Genomic DNA, 19,722 nt, shown 5'->3' on the forward strand with positions numbered 1-19,722 from the left:
CTCTCCAGCCCCAAGAGAATTACTTTATATATTATATAGTCAATATAGGCGCAGAGTTAAATTTTTTTAACTTTTTTTTTTTTTTTTGGTGGGGAGGTCACACCCGGCAGCGCTCAGGGGTTACTCTCGGCTCTACGCTCAGAAATCACTCCTGGCAGGCTGGGGGACCATATGGAATGCCGGGATTCGAATCACCGTTCTTCTGCATGCAAGGCAAACGTACTACATCCATGCTATCTGTCCGGCCCCTTTTTAACATTTTCTAATGGTGGTGTGCCTCTTGATTTTTTTTTTTTTTCATGAAAAAAGTGTGCCTTTGCACAAAAAGGTTGAAAAACACAGGGCTAGCAAAGCAGAAAATACAGTAAATACAGTATAGTAGTAGGTCGAGCCTCTTCTCATTACCCGCCCACCGGGCTCTTTAAATTTCTTTCCCCTGGGGGCGTGGCCTCCGTCGCTCACGTGGGTAGGACTGGGCGGGGCCTCTGGGAACTTCGGGCCAAACGCACGCAGGCGTCCTTCCACCCAGCTCGGAGCCCCACCTCCGCAGGCGGAAAAGGGGGCGTGGATAACCCGAGGTCCCCTTCTAACTCTTAGCCGCCTTCACCAGTGCCTTATAAGAATCGCCTTCAGGCAGCTTTGCCTTCTGCACCTGGCCGCTCAGGCAGCTGGATAGTCACTCTGTTTTGGGGTCCTGGCTAACCCTTCCACGTCTCCCGGAAGTAGAGCTGTGCTGCCGAGCCGGAGGCTGGTTCAGCGCTGGGGTTCCCTCCGCCCGGAGCCTCCTCGTCTCCTGGGCGGCCCTTGACTTTGGGGGGGGGCCGCTCTGGAGGGCGTCGAGGTTTCGGGGTGCAGCTCTGAAGAGTCCTCGGGTAAGGCGGCGGCGAGGGCTTGGAGCGCAGGGCAGTTCCGCCGGGGGGGCGGTTGGAGGAGCGAAGTGGGGTGTGAGGCCTGTCCCAGGGGTGGCCCCGTCCCGGGTCCCCCAGGCCCTGGGTCCCCTTCCCCGGCCCTGTCCCCTCGCGGGGCAACGTCCTGGCGCCCACCCGGCCCCGGCTCTAACGGTGCTTATTTGCTGATCGAACCGGACGAACGTCAAGGGGACACCGGCTTTTGTACATTTGAGGAAGGAATTAATGAGTGAGTGAATGAAGGAATGAATGAATGAGCGGCCTTAGATCTCATCTGCCACCCGTCCTGCCTTGGAAGCCAGTCCTTGGACCTTTGCAAGTTGCTTTGTGCCTAGCCGAGCATCTAGGGTCGCACTTACGCAGGTCCCTGGATTGTTCCGTTTTTTTGCTAGGAGCTCGTCTGCAATGGTCAAGTTTCTTCTTCCTTGGCTTTGTGTTCAGATACCAAGAAAATTGGGTTTTAAAGGTGCATTTGGGGGGCCGGAGCGGTGGCGCTACAAGTAAGGCGTCTGTCTGCTTTGCAAGCGCTAGCCTAGGATGGACCACTGCTTGATCCCCCCTGACGTCCCATAAGGCCACCCTTCTCCAAGTAAGGAGCGATTTCTGAATGCATAGCCAGGAGTAACCCCTGACTGTCAACGGGTGTGGCCCCCAAACAAACACAAAAACAAGGGTGCATTTGGTTTTAGATCAGAACCTTGCCTCCCCCACTCTGGGATCTTGCCAAACCCTTCCTTCCACTCACCCCCCGACGTGCTAGAAGGTCTTTGGCACCTAAGCAATGTCCAGTGGTTGTGAAATGATAATGATACTGTCCGCAGGCAGCTAAGAAACACACAGACGTAACTTCGGGGTAAGCAGTGCTTAATGCCAGCCCGCTGTTTGCCCGGCTTGGGAGTGTCCGGCCGGCCTCTCTGCTCCACTCCCTTAACAGCTAAACACGGAAAGGAAAAAGCAAAACTAACGTCAACGGCCCTGCTGTCAAAGATTGGGTGTGAATCTTGGAGGATGAAAGTCAGGCAATTGGAGACCAAGAAAAATCCATCCTCAGAGAAGCTCCATCCATCCATGGGAGGGGAAGAACCAAAAGGTTCCAGAAATGGTGACTGGATATTTTGGAGGAGGGGGGCAGTGTTGAGGTGACAGCCAGGGGTGCTCAGGGGCTGCTCCTGGCTTTGTGCTTTGGAAGGACCCTTGGCGATGCTTTGGACTGGGAGGTGTCATGATAGAATCAGACCTGTCTGACTGCCCTGCAAGTGCCTTAGCCCCCTGTTGAGTCTCTCCAGCCCTCATGGGGCTGCATTTTTACATTACTAACTTTTTTTTTATTTGTTTTTGGGTTATATTTGGCAGCGCTCCAGTTACTCCTGGCTTTATGCTCAGAAATCGCTGCTGGCAGGCTCAGAGACCATATGCGATACCAGGGATCAAACTCGGGTTTGTCCTGGGTCGGCCTTATGCAAAGCAAATACCCTACCGATGTGCTATCACTCGGCCCCCTAACTTTTATTATTAATCAGAAGGATTTTTTTTATTATTATTACATCCGGCAGAACTCAGGTTACTCCTGGCTCTGCATTCAGAAATCTCTCCTGGCAGGCTGGGGGGACCATATGGGATGCCAGGATTCAAACCACCGTCTGTCATGGATTGGCTGCATGCAAGGCAAATGCCCTAGCGCTACTGTACTATCTTTCCAGGCCAAGTTTTTCTCTAATGTTGGTACCTTGAAGCAAACTTCGGAGAATCATTGTTTTTATTTTGTGTAGTTTAGAATCTTTCCATATTGATTATTGAATAAATTCTGTTGGATTATTTTGGGTTTTGGCTGCATGTGTTTTTACTTCTTTCCTTCCTTCTATGTTTGGGCCGAACCTGGTAGTGCTCAGGGGTTATTTCTGGTTCCAAGAGCAGGAATACACACCCCTGGTAGTGCATGGGGGACCATATATAAGTGCAGTGTCAGCCATGTTCAAGGCAAGTAACTTAAAACCTTATACGAGTGTTAGCCCGAAGATGTGTACTTTATTTAGTAGGAGCAATAATAGTGGTGGTTTTAATTAGGGAGAAGTAGCTGCTATACTGAGGGCTTACCATGTACTGTTTTTTTAGACAAGTATTTTTGCTTGTGTGTGTGTTTAGTAGGAGCAATAATAGTGGTGTTTTTTTTTTTGTTGTTGTTGTTTTTTGTTTTGTTTTTGTTTTTGGGCTACACCTGGCTGTGCTCAGGGGTTACTCCTGGCTATCTGCTCAGAAATAACTCCTGGCAGGCACGGGGGACCATATAGGACACTGGGATTCGAACCAACCACCTTAGGTCCTACACTGGCTGTTTGCAAGGCAAACACTGCTCTGCTATCTCTCCGGCCCCAGTGGTGGTTTTAATTAGGGAGAAGCAGCTGCTATACTGAGAGTTTACCGTGTACTAGTTTTTTAGACAAGCATTTTTGCTTGTGTGTGTGTGTGTGTGTCTGTGCTAGTGCCCATGCGTGCGCATCTTCAGACTGTCTGATGATATATGTATTCCTCATTTGTAGAGATTCTCAGCTTCAGGCAAGTGGTTAGCTCAGGGCTACATCATTACTAAGAGCAGGGTCAAGATTGCAACGCAGGACACTACCTTGGTGGTCTTCCATACACAGTCAATGGTACCACGTTGACACCCTTTGTCCTTTTCACAGGGTCACGCATAGGATCGTTCTGTGACCATCATGTCTTGGTTTGCTGACCTTGCAGGAAAGGCAGAAGATCTCTTAAACCGTGTCGACCAAGGGGCCGCAACAGCTCTGAGTAGGAAAGAGAACACTGGCAGCATCAAATACAACAAAAATACGGACTGCCCTGAACTTGAGCAGAGTACAGATCTCACTTACCACACTGGACACAAACCTGCGTATATTTCCACATCAGCTGACAACATTAGAAATCAAAAAGCCACACTCTTAGCTGGCACTGCCAATGTGAAAGGGTCTCGGACCTCAGTGGAGGCCTCCCCAGCTTCTGAGAATTCATCTGTCCCTCGGCCCTCATCCCAGTTTGTCCGGAGGAAAAAGTCAGAGCCTGATGATGAGCTGCTGTTTGACTTTCTCAATAGTTCCCAGAAGGAGCCTGCCGGGAGGGTTGAGATCAGAAAGGAGGGCAAAGCACCCTCCCCTCTGAGTGCCCAGACAAGTAGCAGTTCTGTAAACACCAGTGGGTCTGCCAGCAAAACCAGCAGCGAAAATTCTGGGAACCAAAGCCATGGTACGTTATCAGCCATCTTGGAATTTGGAGTTTTGTTGTCTTGATCTCTTTTTTCTGCAAAGTTTGGGATCAGTCCTACGACTCCATTCGTGCAGGGTGAGAGCTGCACCCCTGAATTGAATCCCTGTCTCTCGTTTCTTTTAAGCCAAGTCTGTGTCCTTGGAGCATAAATCATTTTCATAGTGCTTCTCCTCTGTTTGGTTACCGGTTCCACTGATGTAAGAGCAGGCTCTTAAGTGTGTACTTAAAGGGGACAGCTAGTTGACCTACTGTTAATCAACATGTTGCTTTCATTGGGACCTTTGCATGGTTGTAGGGTAATGTAAAGCAGCTTCTAAGAAGTTATTGGGGCTGGAGCAATGGTAGTACAGTGGGTAAGCATTCTATGTCTCCTGATCCTTGCTTAATACAGTACCACATTTGGTCCCCCAGCTTACCAAGAATGATTCCTGAGTGCAAAGTCAGAAGTAAGCCCTGAACACAGATGTAACCAAAAAAAGAGGTTATATCAAAACTGTTCTCTGACTAGCTTAAGGTACATAAAGATGATTTACTCTGGACTTTTTCAAATCAGTATTTTCTTTAGAACACACTCTCTTACTGAGCCCCCATGGAAGGTTTTCAGAGGTATTTTTTTTTCCTTTTTCCATGGCATCCCCCAGAAATAAAACTGAGACATTCAACTTGGATCCAAGTCTAAAGGTAGAAGTCATTGACCTTGGTAGGTTCTAAGGATTCTGTCTTGTCTGACTATGAAATTACCCATACTTGGGGGCTGGAGCAATTACACAGTGGGTAGGGTATTTGCCTTGCATGTGACTGACCCAGCTTTGCTCTCTGGCATCCCATATGATTTCCCCCTTCCCTCAGCTTGCCAGGAATAATTTCTGAGTACTGAACCAGGAGTAACCCCTGAGTACAGTAACCCCTGAGTACTACCGGGTTTGGCCCCCAAAATAAAAACATTCAAATAAAAATAAAAAAAAATTACCAGTATATGTTTATCTACTTAACTGCAAAAGTGAGTTTTAACATGGTCGTGTGGCTAATGCGGGTAACTATTAAGCCTTTTAAAATAGCAGTAAACATATGTTCTTTTTTTTTTCCCCTCACTCATGCCCTACAGTGCTCAGGGATCACTGCTGACTATGCTCAGGGGACCATATGGGGTGCCAGGGATCAAACCTGGCTCAACCACATGGAAGGCAGGTGCTTTAATCTTTGTACTATCTCTATAGTCCCAACATTGTATATTCAGGAATTTCTTATAAAGTTTTATTTATTTTAATCCTGGGAATTGAGCCTAGAGCCTCATACATTTTATATCACTGAGCCACATTTCTAATCCTGATATTATTTTTGTTTGTTTTGTTTTGTTTTGGGGCCACACCCGGTGATGCTCAGGGTTTACTCCTGGCTATGTGCTCAGAAATGACGCCTGGGGGCCGGGCGGTGGCACTGGAGGTAAGGTGCCTGCCTTGCCTGCGCTAGCCTAGGACGGACCGCGGTTCGATCCCCTGGCGTCCCATATGGTCCCCCAAGAAGCCAGGAGCAACTTCTGAGCGCATAGCCAGGAGTAACCCCTGAGCCTCACCGGGTGTGGCCCAAAAACCAAAAAAAAAAAAGAAATGACTCCTGACTCCAGGGACCATATGGGGTGCCGGGGATTAAACCCAGGTCCGTCCTGGATCAGCTGCTTGAAAGGCAAACGCCCTACCGCTGCGCTATCGCTCCGGCCCTAATTCTGGTATTTTTCTTTTTTTTCTTTTTTTTTCGTTCTGGGAAGTGGGCCACAATTGGTTACACAATCACGTTCAGGGCTTACTCCTAATTCTGTGCTCAATGATCACTCCTGATAGATAGTGCCAGGAATTGAACCTGGTTTGGCTCATGCAAGGCCAAGTACTTTATTTGCCATTCTATCTCTCTGGTAACCTGTGCCAATAATCCTTTTGTTTTTGTCTTATTGGCCACCCTTCGTAATGTTCAGGTGTTACTCTGCACTCGTCTCCGCTTCTGCCCTTTAATGGGAGAGATTTCCGGCCAGCAGCTTTCTCTCAACCAGGACAGAAGGTGGAAGGCGAATACAAATAATTCGCAAGTGTTAAGCTCTTTTGTGAACACCTAGAAAATTAAGCCGCAGAAGTTAATAAAGCGCTCAAGCTGAGTTCCTGTCAAGAGGTTTATTGAGGGAGCAAGCAGGGTTTTTATGCCCTGCTTCAGTGGGAGGAGCAAAAACATAGGATTGAAACTTAAACCAATCAGATTTGTACAGGTACAACGATTTTAACCAATGGGAGCAGACACATTTTGATGGCGGGAAGGATAAGGAGGAGCCTGGCAGGATGGGGGGAGGGGAAGCAAATCCTTAATAGATCTTACAGTTTAAACCTTACAAAAACCTATCTATAATTACGTGTATGAGAGCAGTTACAAAAACAGGTTCCATGGAAAGATTAAGGAATCTAGTTAAGCCAGATTCTGTGTGCTGGGCTAAATTTATTTGCAGAGTTTCTTTTTGGCTCGGGGCTAAGCAAACTTATGGCTTGAATCAGGCTCCATCTCCCACATTACTCTTATTGGGCTCAGGATACCATATGGAATACTGGGGATTGAACTTGGTTGGCCTTGCATGCAAGGCAAATACCTCACTCAGCTGCTGTACTACTGCTCCTACCCCTGTGCCAGAACTTCTTCCACAGTCTCAACTCTGTAAAGAAAACCTTTCCTGGGTGTTTGTTTGTGAGATATTTAAAGAGTGCCAGGGAACAGATCCACAACCTTAGACATGCAAAATGTGCCCTTCCATGTAAACTACATCCCTGGCCAATCTTTTTTTTATTTAAGTATTTTTCGGGGGCTCAGACCCATCAGTATTCAGGGTTTACTCCTGACAGTGTGCTCAGGAATCACACCTGGTGGGCTTGGGGGGAGGGCCATATGAGATGCTGGGGGGTCAACCTGGATGGGCCACATACAAGGCAAGCTCCCTACCCACTGTAATATCACTCTACCTGCCCACTAGTCTGTATGTTAATAATAAAAATGTAATTTGTATAGAAGCCCAAAGAATTCTATGATAGAGCACTTGCCTTGCATATGTGAGGTTTTGGATTCGGCCTCCTGCAATACAGAATAAAGGGAAAAAGAGAGTTGCTTTGGCCCTTCAGGACAGGAGCATGCAATAACAGTTGATTAATTATGCCTGCAAACTCATTAATTTCTTTTTAGCTATGTTTTATTTGGAAGGGGATAATATCTGGTTATTGGTTTGGGCATTGTTTTGGGCAATATCTGATGTCACCCAGGGCTTACTCTGTATAAGGATCACTGTTGGCGGGTTTGGGAAACCATATAGGGTGCCAGGAATTTTGAACCTCAAGAACCTTGTACAAGGCATATAACCCCACCAGCTGTACTATCTCTCCAGCCCCTCTTAGCATAATTTTAACTAGTTCTACAGACACAGGAAATATGTTGGGTTCTAGAACTCAGAAGTGAAGAACTATTGTCTGGGGATTATTGTAAGATAAATACCAGAGCAGACAGTTGTAATTAATAAATGTCATTGGCCATGAATGTATGGGCTTTCAGATGCCATCATAGTTTCTCAGAGATGTGGTCCCTGGACAATTTGCATTAAAATTGCTTAGGTGATTAGTAAAAAATGAATTATTAGATCTTACCATAGATCTTTTTTTTTTTTTTTTTGGTTTTTGGTTTTTGGGCCACACCCGTTTGACGCTCAGGGGTTACCCATTGCTATGCGCTCAGAAATCGCCCCGGCTTGGGGGGACCATATGGGACACCGGGGGATTGAACCACGGTCTGTCCTATGCTAGCGCTTGCAAGGCAGACACCTTACCTCTAGCGCCACCTTCCCGGCCCCTAGATCTTACCATAGATCTTTAGAGTCATATATTCTGTGGATGGAGCCAGAAAATCTGAATTGTTTTATTTTTCTCCAGCTCAGTAAAAGTTCTAAGTGTCATAGTAAGGTAAGTCTCAGCAGACTTGAGATTGGCATGAGATCATTAGGTTTTGTTGTTTGACTTTTTTTGGGCCATACTTATGCTCAGGGGTTACTCCTGGCTTTGTGCTCAGATATTGCTCCTGGCAGACTTGGGGGACCATATGGGATGCCTGGAATGAACCTAGATTGCATTGTGCCAGGCAAACACCCTCCCCACTGTGCTATCCTCTCAGTTCTAAGAGATCATTTGATTTTAGCTTTGTAAAATTAATTAGAAAATATTCCATATTTTTGGTCTTAGATATTTGATATGACTGATAGTTTTTGCTCCAAATATTTGCCTGAACTCTATTAAAATTATCAAGGTCTGCTATATTTTTTGGGGGAAGGGGATGTGGGCTATACCAGTGCTATTTTCTGAGCATGTTTTTGCCTATACAGTTACTTTTTTATCATTATACATATTTTTAGGGGAGTAGGGGCACACTCTGCAGCTCATGGCTTACTCCTGGCTCTGCGCTCTGGGATCATTCCTGGTGGTGCTTGGGGGATCATGTACTGGGGATTGACCCAGGGTCAGTTGTGTACTAGGCAGGAACCTTAATCCCTGAACTCTCTGGCTCCATTTAATACAGTAAAAAATATACTTGTATCACGTTTAGAAACAAGCTGAATCTGATTTGTTTGCATTTCTCTGGATAAGGCATCTTAGATTCCAGATTGGTTTCTAAAAAATTGCTTTCATCTCCTAACATTCTCCTGATTGGGAGCCCACAGCTACTCTTGTGCTTTTCTGCTGCTTGCTATTTTTCAAAAATGGCTCAGTGGAAAGAAAGACCAGTATTCAGAAGTCACTCCTGGGGGTACTCAGGGACCATACTCAGGTTGAATCCCCTGCAGGGATTCACCCTTTGCAAAATTTTGGGCTCTCCCCAGCAGCAGTGGATGGAGGACCAGAAGAGTTGTGCACTGTTCTATGGAGACTGTGCAGTGCTGGAATGAGTGAGGATAATCTAGCACAGGACTCTTTATATGCAAAATTTACTTCTATCCTTAAGTCATCTTACCTGTCCCTAAAACTATTATATATATAATATATATATATATAATGTGTATATTATATATATATATTTTTTGGGGGGGGGCATACCCGTTTGACGCTCAAGTTACTCCTGGCTATGAGCTCAGAAATCGCTCCTGGCTTGGGGAACCATATGGGACGCCGGGGGATTGAACCACGATCCGTCCTACGCTAGCGCTTGCGAGGAAGACACCTTACCTCTAGTGCCACCTTCCTGGCCCCATATATATATATATATATATATATATTTTTTTTTTTTTTTTTTTTTTTTTTTGAGGGGGAGTGGGTTGAGTCACACCTGACAGGCAGTACACAGGGCCTATTACTGGTTCCATGATTAGGAGTGTCCCCTGGGGACGATTATGTGTGGTACCTGGCATTTGAACCAGGATGGTAATGGGTGTGGCCACCTGCAAAACAAGTGCCTTACTTCCGGTGCTTTCCAGCCTTGCCTCCATCCAGGTCCTTCAAACCCTTTTTTTAAGCTGTATCCAACCGCTTAAATTATCTCTGATTTTTCTCCTTCCTACAACTGTGTTCTTGTACCCTATCCACCTTCATTCAGAAGATCTAAATGGAATATTTAGGATGTCCTTAGAGATCTTGGGATATCCTAACAATTTCTAGAGTTATTAGTATCATTAGCAGATCTTAGGAGACATTTAGTCAGATGACAGTATACTTAGAATTGAAGTTTACTTTATGATATTTTAGCTCTAGCACTCTGCTTGAGTAAAAGGCATTCAACAAAAGGAAGGTAATGTGTGTATCTTGGAAGAGTCTTCTGATATGAAAATGTATTCCAGGTTTTTTGTTTGTTTTTAAACAGAAGTCTCTAATACAGAGTCTGACCATGAAAGCCAAGAAGACTCCTCAAGGCAAAGCGAATCACCAGATGCCACCTGCCCTGATCACAACCAAACACCGAATGATGATGGCAAGTCACACGAATTGTCCAACCTTCGACTGGAAAACCAGCTACTGAGGAATGAAGTTCAGTCTTTAAATCAAGAAATGGCCTCTTTACTTCAAAGATCTCAGGAAACTCAAGAAGGTAAAACCTTGGGGCCAGAGCTACTGCAGCTGCCCTGAGATTGATCTGCAGCATCCCAGAAGGTCCCCCAAAAAGGAGTAATTTCTGAGTACAGACCTCTGAGTGCCACCAGTTGTGGCAAAATAAATAAATAAATAAATAAATAAATAAATAAATAAATAAATAAAAGGAGGTAGAAAATTACAGAAATTGTCTTTCTAGATTAGGAAGTTTGTTTTGAAAAATAAATTTAAATGTGTCTACATCTTAGCTTGTAGAACTAGTTTAGATGAGAGCTGTGAAATAGTGCTTTCATAAAATATATCTCCCCAGACTTGGAAAGAGGACTGATTGTCCACCCACAATCCTGGAACACAACTTTGATCGGTTTGGTTGTTCTTTCGGAACCAAGAACAGATCATTAATAATTTTTATAAACTTCTTTCTTTCACAGTTTTATTCTGTACCTTCAGGTGCAGACCTGCTCAGGAACCAAGATGTATTCAACAAAGTCGTGGGCTTGGGAGGCAAAAGTGGGTTTGAGCAGTGTTCTGGAATTGGGCAGTTCAGCAGTAGAAACCCCGTAGGTCTTCAGGAATAGCCAATAAAAATAAATAATGCCCTGACAGAATCTAATGAGAAAGAGAGAGAGATCATTTCCTGCCTGGGTTCCTGAGGCTGATTGGGAGGGAATGTTGGACACTGAGAACAGTTTTAGAAGGGAAGGATGGAGGGCCAGAAGAGTTGTCCCACTGACTTGAGAAGAATATGAGGGGGCAGCAGCGCTAGAGAGCAAGTCCAGGGGTTAGCGTGCTTACCTTGCATGCTTCTGATGCAGGTTCAATCCCTGGTACTGATTATGGTTGTCTGAGCACAGAGCCTGGAGTAAGTGATAAGCACAGCTGGATATGACCCCAACCCACCCCCTCCCCCCAAAACTAAGCACTTCCCTTTACCCACACTACTGTAGATTTGGAGATTTTCTGAGACATAGTCAAGTTGTTTCTTTTTTTTTTTTTTTTTTTTTTTTTTTTTGGTTTTTGGTTTTTGGGTCACACCCGGCAGTGTTCAGGGGTTATTCCTGGCTCCAGGCTCAGAAATTGCTCCTGGCAGGCATGGGGGACCATATGAGACGCCGGGATTCAAACCGATGACCTCCTGCATGAAAGGCAAACGCCTTATCTCCATGCTATCTCTCCAGCCCCTAGTCAAGTTGTTTCAATATGACTTTTGCTAGCAAAATGTAACTATAGATTTATATATATACATGTATATATATATATGTATATATATATATATATATACACACATATGGAAGAGATTATAAATCTCTAAATTTTTGCCTGCTTTTTTTTTTGTTTTGTTTTTAGCTCCTATGTTGAAAAATAACTTTTTGTCATGGTCATTTGAAGAATCAGGTTCTTTCTTGTTATAGCTTCAGTTTTTATTTCAGTCTTCTAGGGTTAGGGAGGTATTTTTCCTCTTTGATTTGGATTTGCATTATTTTAATTATCTAGAATTCCACAAGCCCACTAGCCCTTTAGCTTTGTACCTTTAGGAAGGTACAAAGGTACAAAACTTGATACCTCTGGAAAGGGGAAAAGAAACATTTTAGAAGAGTAACTGTGGTCCTTTCCAGCTTATTTACTATACTATAGATGTGGCTGTTAGTCTTGAAAAAGGGGTGCTCTGTTTGGAACAGCCCCCACTTTGGAGAAAAAAAAGCAGAACATATTTGTAAATACTTCATTTTGGAAATAAGAGCTAAAGGACCAAGAGCCTGTGTGCTCTGAGAAAGGTGTGTTTTCCTAATAGAGTAATTTTGTTGTTTTAAGAATTAAACAAAGCAAGAGCCAGAGTGGAAAAATGGAACAACGACCATTCCAAGAGTGACCGAGTCACACGGGAACTCCGCGCCCAGGTGGATGACCTGACCGAAACGGTGGCAGCCAAGGATTCCCAGCTGGCCATCCTCAAAGTGAGACTGCAAGAAGCAGACCAGCTTCTGAAGACACGCACAGAAACTCTAGAAGCCTTACAGAGTGAAAAGTCACGGTAGCCTGATTCTCTTCAAAGCCCCTAAATGAGCCAAAGGTCTCCTTCCAACCCCAGAGCCCTCAACATTGTGGAGGCGCCGACCTCAGTAAAATTTTGCTCTTATAAATGTACATGAGGGAATATTTAGCTTCTTGGTAATATTGGAAATGTGAAGGATTAAAAGCAGTTTTATACCTCAGAGTCCCTGGTCACCAAGCTGGGAGTAGTGGACTAAAGCCAAAACCAGATTATTTATGGCCTGTATCAGTTTTGTTTGTTTGTTTTAGTTTTTGGGTCACACCCGGCATCGCTCTGGGGTTCCTCCTGGTTCTGTGCTCAGAAATCGCTCCTGGCAGGCTTGGGGGACCATATGGGATGCCAGGATTCAAACCACCGTCCTTCTGCATGCATGGCAAATGTACTACCTCCTTGCTATCTCTCCAGCCCCTATATCACTTTTTTGTTGTTCTTTTCATTCTTATTTTTTCTGGGTTTTTGTTTATTTTTTTGTGCTTGTTTTTGTTTTTGTTTGGGGGGTCACAATCAGCAGTGCTCAAGGATTTGAAGAGTATATAGTGTTTTCATAATGTCTGATTGCTGTTATATTCTTTTTGTCTTTTGGGTCACACCTGATGGCACTCAGGGGTTATTCCTGGCCCTGTGCTCAGAAATCGTTCCTGGCAGGCTCAGGGGATCATATGGGATGCTGGGGATTGAACCCAGGTCTGTCCCGGGTTGGCTGCATGCAAGGCACATGCCCTGCTGCTGTGCTCTCTTCAGCCCCTGGAAAGTTATATTCTGTTGTTATATTCTGATACTAACAGTATACCTTAAATTCTTTTTTTTTTTTTTTTTTTTAATACCTTAAATTCTTTGTAAAAGGGAAAAGATTTTTTTGCTGTTAGTTAGTTTGGGCCACAGCCAGCCATTGGTGCTCCGGGATTAATCTAATCTGCTTCATGTAAGGCAAGCTTTCTACCCACTGTACTATCGCTCTGGTCCCAGGGAAAAAAAAAGAATATTTCAGTCCACACATATCTTTTTTTACTAACAAGCCATAGCTCTAAAAATGACCATCTCTACTGCTTGTCTTTTGTGGAAATGAAGTATTTCAGACGATGTCTTTTTCTTGCAGAATAATTCAAGATCACAGCGAAGGGAGCAGCCTGCAGAATCAAGCTCTGCAGACGCTTCAGGAGAGACTTCACGAAGCAGATGCAGCTCTGAAGAGAGAACAGGAGAGCTATAAACAGATGCAGGTCAGAGTCTCTAATTCCAAGAGAATCATGTTTCATGGCATGCTTCACTCTTCAGTCAAGTTCTCCAGAGCATTTCAAAAAATTCTAGTTCTGGGGCCGGAGAGATAGCATGGAGGTGTAGGGCGTTTGCCTAGCATGCAGAAGGATGGTGATTCGAATCCCAGCATCCCATATGGTCTCCCGAGCTTGCCTGGAGCAATTTCTGAGTGTAGAGCCAGGAGGAATCCCAGAGCACTGCCGGGTGTGACCCAAAAAACAAAAAAAAACAAAAAAAAAAAAAAAACAAACAAAAAAAAAAGAAAACTGGTTCTTGGGACCGGAGCAGCGGCACAAGCGGTAAGGCATCTGCTTTGCACACGATAGCCTAGGACAGACCGCAGTTCAATCCTCCATATCCCATATGGTCCCCCAAGCCATTGCTGAACACATAGCCAGGAGTAACCTCTGAGTATCACCAGATGTGCCTCCCCCCCAAAAAAAGTTTTGGTTCTTTAACAAAGATCAACTATTTGAAAAGTTGCTTGATTCCTGCTAAAATTCATTTTATTATATGTGTTAAAGTAGAGTTTAAATAGTTTTGTTTGAAATAGACATTTTCATGTAATTTAGTTGTGCCACCCACATTATATTTAAACATTGGTTTAAATAGTAGTTTGGGCAATTTGTTTATTTTTTTAAGTTTTGCCTGGTTCTGTTATTATTTTTAATTTATTTTGTTTTGGGGTCTTTTTGTTTGTTTTGGGGTCAGACCCTGCAGTGCTCAGGGGTTACTCCTGGCTCTGTGCTCAGAAATCGCTTCTGGCAGGCTCAGGGGACCATATGGAATTTTGGGATTGAACTCAGGTTGGTCCTAGGTTGGCCATATGCAAAGCAAATGTCCTACTGCTCTGTTATTCCTTTGGCCCCTGTTTCTTTTTTTTTTAATTTATTTTGTAAACATAGTCTTTATTTTGTAAATCATTTTTATATTTTATATACATGATGTATATATAATATACATATATAATATACATATATACATACATACATATAAATTATTTATAATAACCTCAAAAAAATAAATATGCTGTCCATCAGTCACTGAATGGATAAGCAAAGCAAGACTAATCTATATAAAGAAGTATATTCAGGGGCCGGAGTGATAGCTCAGCAGTAGAGCATTTGCATTACATGCACCTGAACCAGGACAGACCTTGGTTCGGTCCCCTAAGCCAGGAGCTGTTTCTGAGTGCATAGCCAGGAGTAACACCAGAACGTCACAGGGTATGGTACACCCCATAACAATAAAATAAATAAAAAAAAGAAGTATATTCAGTAATAATAGTGAAGTATTGATTCACACTGAAAGGTGGAGCAGCCTTTAAGATTGTGCTCAGTAAAAGAAGGCAGACATATGACATATATTTAAGACACATAAAAGCTTGATTTACATAAGATGTCCAGAATATCAAATCTCTAAAAAAAAACGCTGAATAGTGGCTGGGGCTGGAAGGGAAGAAGGAAGAGGTTTGATTTCTTTGGTGGTGAAATGTTACGGGTTTTGTTTTTGTTTTTTGGGGGGGCCACACCTGGTATTGCTCAGGGCTTACTCCTGGTTCTTTGGTCAGAAATTACTCCTGGCATGCTCGGGGGACCAAATAGGATGCTGGGGATTAAACCCAGGTCAGCATTTGCCAGGCAAATGTTCTCCCCGCTGTGCTATTGTTCCAGCCCAGGTGGTGAAATGATCTGGAATAAAAATAGTGGTAATGATCATATGCTTCTGATTATATTAAAACCCACTCGATCAAACACCTCAGAAGGATGACATTTAGGGATAGAGATGTGACATGAGTTGGTAGAACACTTGCAGCTCGATATTCGATCCCAACTACACACTTCACCCTTAGTTGTTAGCCCCATCTCCTGCTTCCAGCATCTATGGCCCTGACCTGAGAGCATCACCAAACTAGGCTTCTACAAGTATCTTAAGAGCGAAGGGTTTGGTGGTGTTCAGGGTTTACCCCTACCTCTGCTCAGGGTTCATTCCAGAGCATAGGCTGTGCCAGGCATTCCAACTAGGATCACAGCCACAGCTGCAAGCCTGGCAAACCCTTTTACCCCTCCACTATCTCTTTGGCTTGCAGTGTGCTTTTTTGTTTGTTTAAAAAAAAAGGAAAGGTTTTTTAGAAAGTAGAAGGGAAAGGAAAGGAAGTTCCCTAGCAGGGAAAGAAGTCCTACATTAAGTTCCTTAATTTTTTCTTACAGGTGCATTACATTATATGAATTATCTCTCAGTAGATGTTATTAATTAGAACATTAGTTTAAATTTCAAGTAACTAAGCCATACATATCTGATTCTGAGTTGCATTGGACATGTTTCACATATTCCATATACATTGGCAGTTGTCCTCTTGATGCTTTTCTTCAGAAAGGGAATTAATAGTAGTTCCGAGATTTGTGGGCATTTTAATTGCTGGCATACGTAGAAATATGTTCTGATTTTTGCCTTACTTTGTGAGGGATTTGTTATTGGAGGCCACACACCATAGTAGGGCTTATTCCTGGCTCTGCATGTAGGGATCACTACTAGTGGAATTTGGGGTGGGATGGGAAGCATATGGGATGCCAGGGATTGAATCTGGGATTTGCCTAGTGCAAATCAAGTGCCTAATCTGCTATACTAGATCTCTGGTCACCATTTTCTGGTTGGCTTTTTTTTTTTTTTTTTTGAGGCCACTTTAAAATCACCCCCTGCAACATATCTCCAACATATCTCCAGGTGAACGAGTCTGAAGCAGGGTCACCTATGAAATAATCCAAACCAGGCTGATGGTGAAGTATGTGTGATCTGGCAATATTCTTGTAAGGAAAGCAAGTTTCCTGCCAGAACTGTGATTTTTATTGAATACAGAGACCACTCCCAGGTAGGAGAGTAGGGCAGATAGCTCAGGCTATCATGAGCCAGTCCTGCCCAGATTTACATGTAAGACAATCTGATTTGGAGTAAAACCAAGTTATAAACATACACACATGGGGCCGGGCGGTGGCGCTAAAGGTAAGGTGCCTGCCTTGCCTGCGCTAACCTTGGACGGACCGAGGTTCGATCCCCCGGTGTCCCATATGGTCCCCCAAGCCAGGAGCAACTTCTGAGCACATAGCCAGGAGTAACCCCTGAGCGTTACTGGGTGTGGCCCAAAAACCAAAAAAAAAAAAAAAAAAAAACCATACACACAAAGGAACCAGGGTTGGGCCCGGAGAGATAGCACAGCGGCGTTTGCCTTGCAAGCAGCCGATCCAGGACCAAAGGTGGTTGGTTCGAATCCCGGTGTCCCATATGGTCCCCCGTGCCTGCCAGGAGCTATTTCTGAGCAGACAGCCAGGAGTAACCCCTGAGCATCGCCGGGTGTGGCCCAAAAACCAAAAAAAAAAAAAAAAAAAAAAGGAACCAGGGTTGATTTTTGTTTGGGTAAAACAAGGTGTAATCTAACAGGCCACACTCTTGCCTCTTAGGGCTAGGGCTTTGCTTAGGGATTACTTCTAATGATCTTGAAACAAATGGTGTGCTGGGGATTGAAATGGGGCTAGCCATATGCCAGGCAAATGTCCTACCCACTGTACTATTGCTCTGGTCCCCCACCTTCTGTCTGACACCTAAGTTTTTTTTTTATTATTATATATAATTTTTTTTTTTTTTGCTTTTTGGGCCACACCCGGTGACGCTCAGGGGTTAATCCTGGCTATGCGCTCAGAAGTTGCTCCTGGCTTGGGGGACCATATGGGACGCCAGGGGATCGAACCGCAGTCCCTCCTAGGCTAGCGCTGGCAAGGCAGACACCTTACCTCTAGCGCCACCATGCCGGCCCCTTATTATTATATATAATTTTTATTTTGGCTATATTGGCTTATATATCTTTCACACTAGTATTTTACGTACATGTTAACATTGAATTTTACATGTATTTTAGGTACATGTTAACATTGAATCGGGAATTCCCGTCAACAAGTTTGTCCTCCCTCCACCCCCATTCCCATCCTGCATTCCATATCCCCTACCCTCACCCCCTGGTTGCCAGAATAAGTAGTCCCCTTTGTGTCTAGCTTACTACTTAGTGACCATATATCTGTTTGGTCCTGGTACCCTTCCTCATTTCCTCCTCTATTTGAGAGGCAGAACTAGATAGTTCAAGTTATGTGGTTTTGTTTGAAGAAAAGAAAAGCAAAAAAGTGGGGTAAAAATCAAATAAGCCAAAAATGGGCATAGTCTTTTAAGAGGCTCTCAACCTCTGTTTGAGAGAGGAACAGGGAAAAAGGAATTGAGATACCACAACAATACAAAAAGAAATATCAAATAAAATATTCAGTGAGCACTACAGCACTAAAGGCAAGCACAACATAATAGTCTCAGTCCTGAAATAAAATCATGCCGGAGTACAAAAAGAAAGAGAAAGATAAAATAACATAAAATAAAATTGGAGGCATCAACTTCAGTATCTACACCAAAACAAAGAAGTCAAAAGATAGATATAGATAGATAGATAGATAGATAGATAGATAGATAGATAGATAGATAGATAGATAGATAGATGATAGATAGATAGATAGATAGATAGATAGATAGATAGATAGATAGATAGATAGATAGATAGATAGATAGATAGATAGATAGATAGATAGATAACAAAGATTGTTTGTGCCCTTTTTTTTTCCTGCACAGGCATAGTAAATATTGGGGGCATTAGAGAGGGAATTCCCTTGGCCTAGGATACAGAGGGTTCTCCACCCTTGAAGTATACTGTCATGGGACTGACTGTAGATCCCTTGACTGTTCATTACTCTCCCCTCGGTGCTTTTGTGGTTTATGGATGACTTCTGCTTTGTCATGGGTGATAAATCAGACCTCTGTATCTAGAGATCTTGGTAGCTGCACAGGTCAAGAAATGGAGCTCATGATGAAGACTTTCTTTGTAGTTCTAGGAGTTCTGTTCCTTCCGTGTCATTTTAATCCATCATCTGTAGTTGGTGGTCATGGTCATTTTGTTGCTCCTAGGATGGAGTCTGGGATAGAATCTTCCATTATTTTTCCAGAAGACCCGTTCAGTTGCGATTGTCTCAGTCAGATCTCTGGAATTAGAAATCTTGTTTGTTGTACAGATCGTAGACCAAAACCTAGGCTAGAGCTTTTTTATTGGTCCCAGGATGCGTACTGTCTAGTCATGGCTGTAACGACCGGTCATCTGTAGATAGCAATCTTGGCTATCAAATCAATCAAAGGGTGATAAGTCTTCTGATTTCTGATACCTAAGTTTTTTAATGGTGGGAGATTTTGAGAATAAAGTATAAATACTGAGTGAAATGCTTGCTGCACCTGTGGCTGACACCAGTTTGATCCTGTCTTCATGGTACCCAGGCATCACTGTGCACAGCGCAACCAGGAGGCCCTCAGCAGCACCTTAGTGATCCAGTAATCTCTGACAATGTAGGGCCCTGCAACTATGGATTCACTGGCTCTGGTAGCTGAGAATTGCCAGGACTCAGAGTAGTTAAAATGTATTAAACTAGGCGCATCTCCTTCAGGGCATGGCCCCTGGCTGGCCAGGCTGGGGAATCAGGTTGGCAGATAGATTAAAGTATTAAAAACTTGATTCAAAAAAAAATGTATTAAACTTAAAAAAAAAGCATCAAATTGTTTTATTCAAAACTTTGAAACAAAGGGAAACGTTAGCCATGATACTCGGAAAGATATTTATTTAAACTTACTTAAAAAGATGGAGGGAAGAGAAAGAGAAAAAAATATATGACTGAGGGATTGGAGAGATAGCAGTGGTAGGGCATTTGCCTTGCACGCAGCTGATCCAGGACAGGTGGTGGTTTGAATCCTGGCATCCTATATAATCCCCTCGTGCGAGCCAGGAGTAACCCCTGAGCACCACCAGGTGTGACCCAAAAACAAAAACAAACACAAAAAAGTATATGAGTGAGAACATAAGGTTCTCTAGAGTAGAAATACAAGCCAGGATACAAGCAAGTGAAATGCATGTTGAAGAGATCTAGTTCTTGGCTTCTTTCTTCGTTTTATTTTCTAATGTCATTTCATTTTCTGCAGACCTTTTTATCTATTGGTTATCGTACCAATACAGTAGTCAAGTAACCAGAATCATTCGGAAAATTTCTTTTTTGTTTGTTTTTGGGCCACAACCAGCAGCATT

The 19,722-nt window shown here is 43.7% G+C and overlaps 1 protein-coding gene across 1 annotated transcript in view; it reads left to right on the plus strand.

Annotated features, from left to right (window-relative positions):
- Positions 1 to 3,594: 3,594 nt before the first annotated feature.
- GOLGA5 (golgin A5) overlaps positions 3,595 to 19,722 on the plus strand; it is a 45,455-nt gene continuing 29,327 nt past the window's right edge. Inside the window, exons 1-4 of the mRNA XM_049769803.1 lie at positions 3,595 to 4,151; positions 10,035 to 10,259; positions 12,074 to 12,293; positions 13,411 to 13,534. Coding sequence (XP_049625760.1) covers positions 3,620 to 4,151; positions 10,035 to 10,259; positions 12,074 to 12,293; positions 13,411 to 13,534 — 1,101 coding nt within the window. The 5' untranslated portion in view covers positions 3,595 to 3,619. The remainder of the gene's footprint in view (positions 4,152 to 10,034; positions 10,260 to 12,073; positions 12,294 to 13,410; positions 13,535 to 19,722) is intronic.

The sequence above is a fragment of the Suncus etruscus genome, chromosome 3 (assembly GCF_024139225.1).
Source record: "Suncus etruscus isolate mSunEtr1 chromosome 3, mSunEtr1.pri.cur, whole genome shotgun sequence".
Taxonomy (NCBI): domain Eukaryota; kingdom Metazoa; phylum Chordata; class Mammalia; order Eulipotyphla; family Soricidae; genus Suncus; species Suncus etruscus.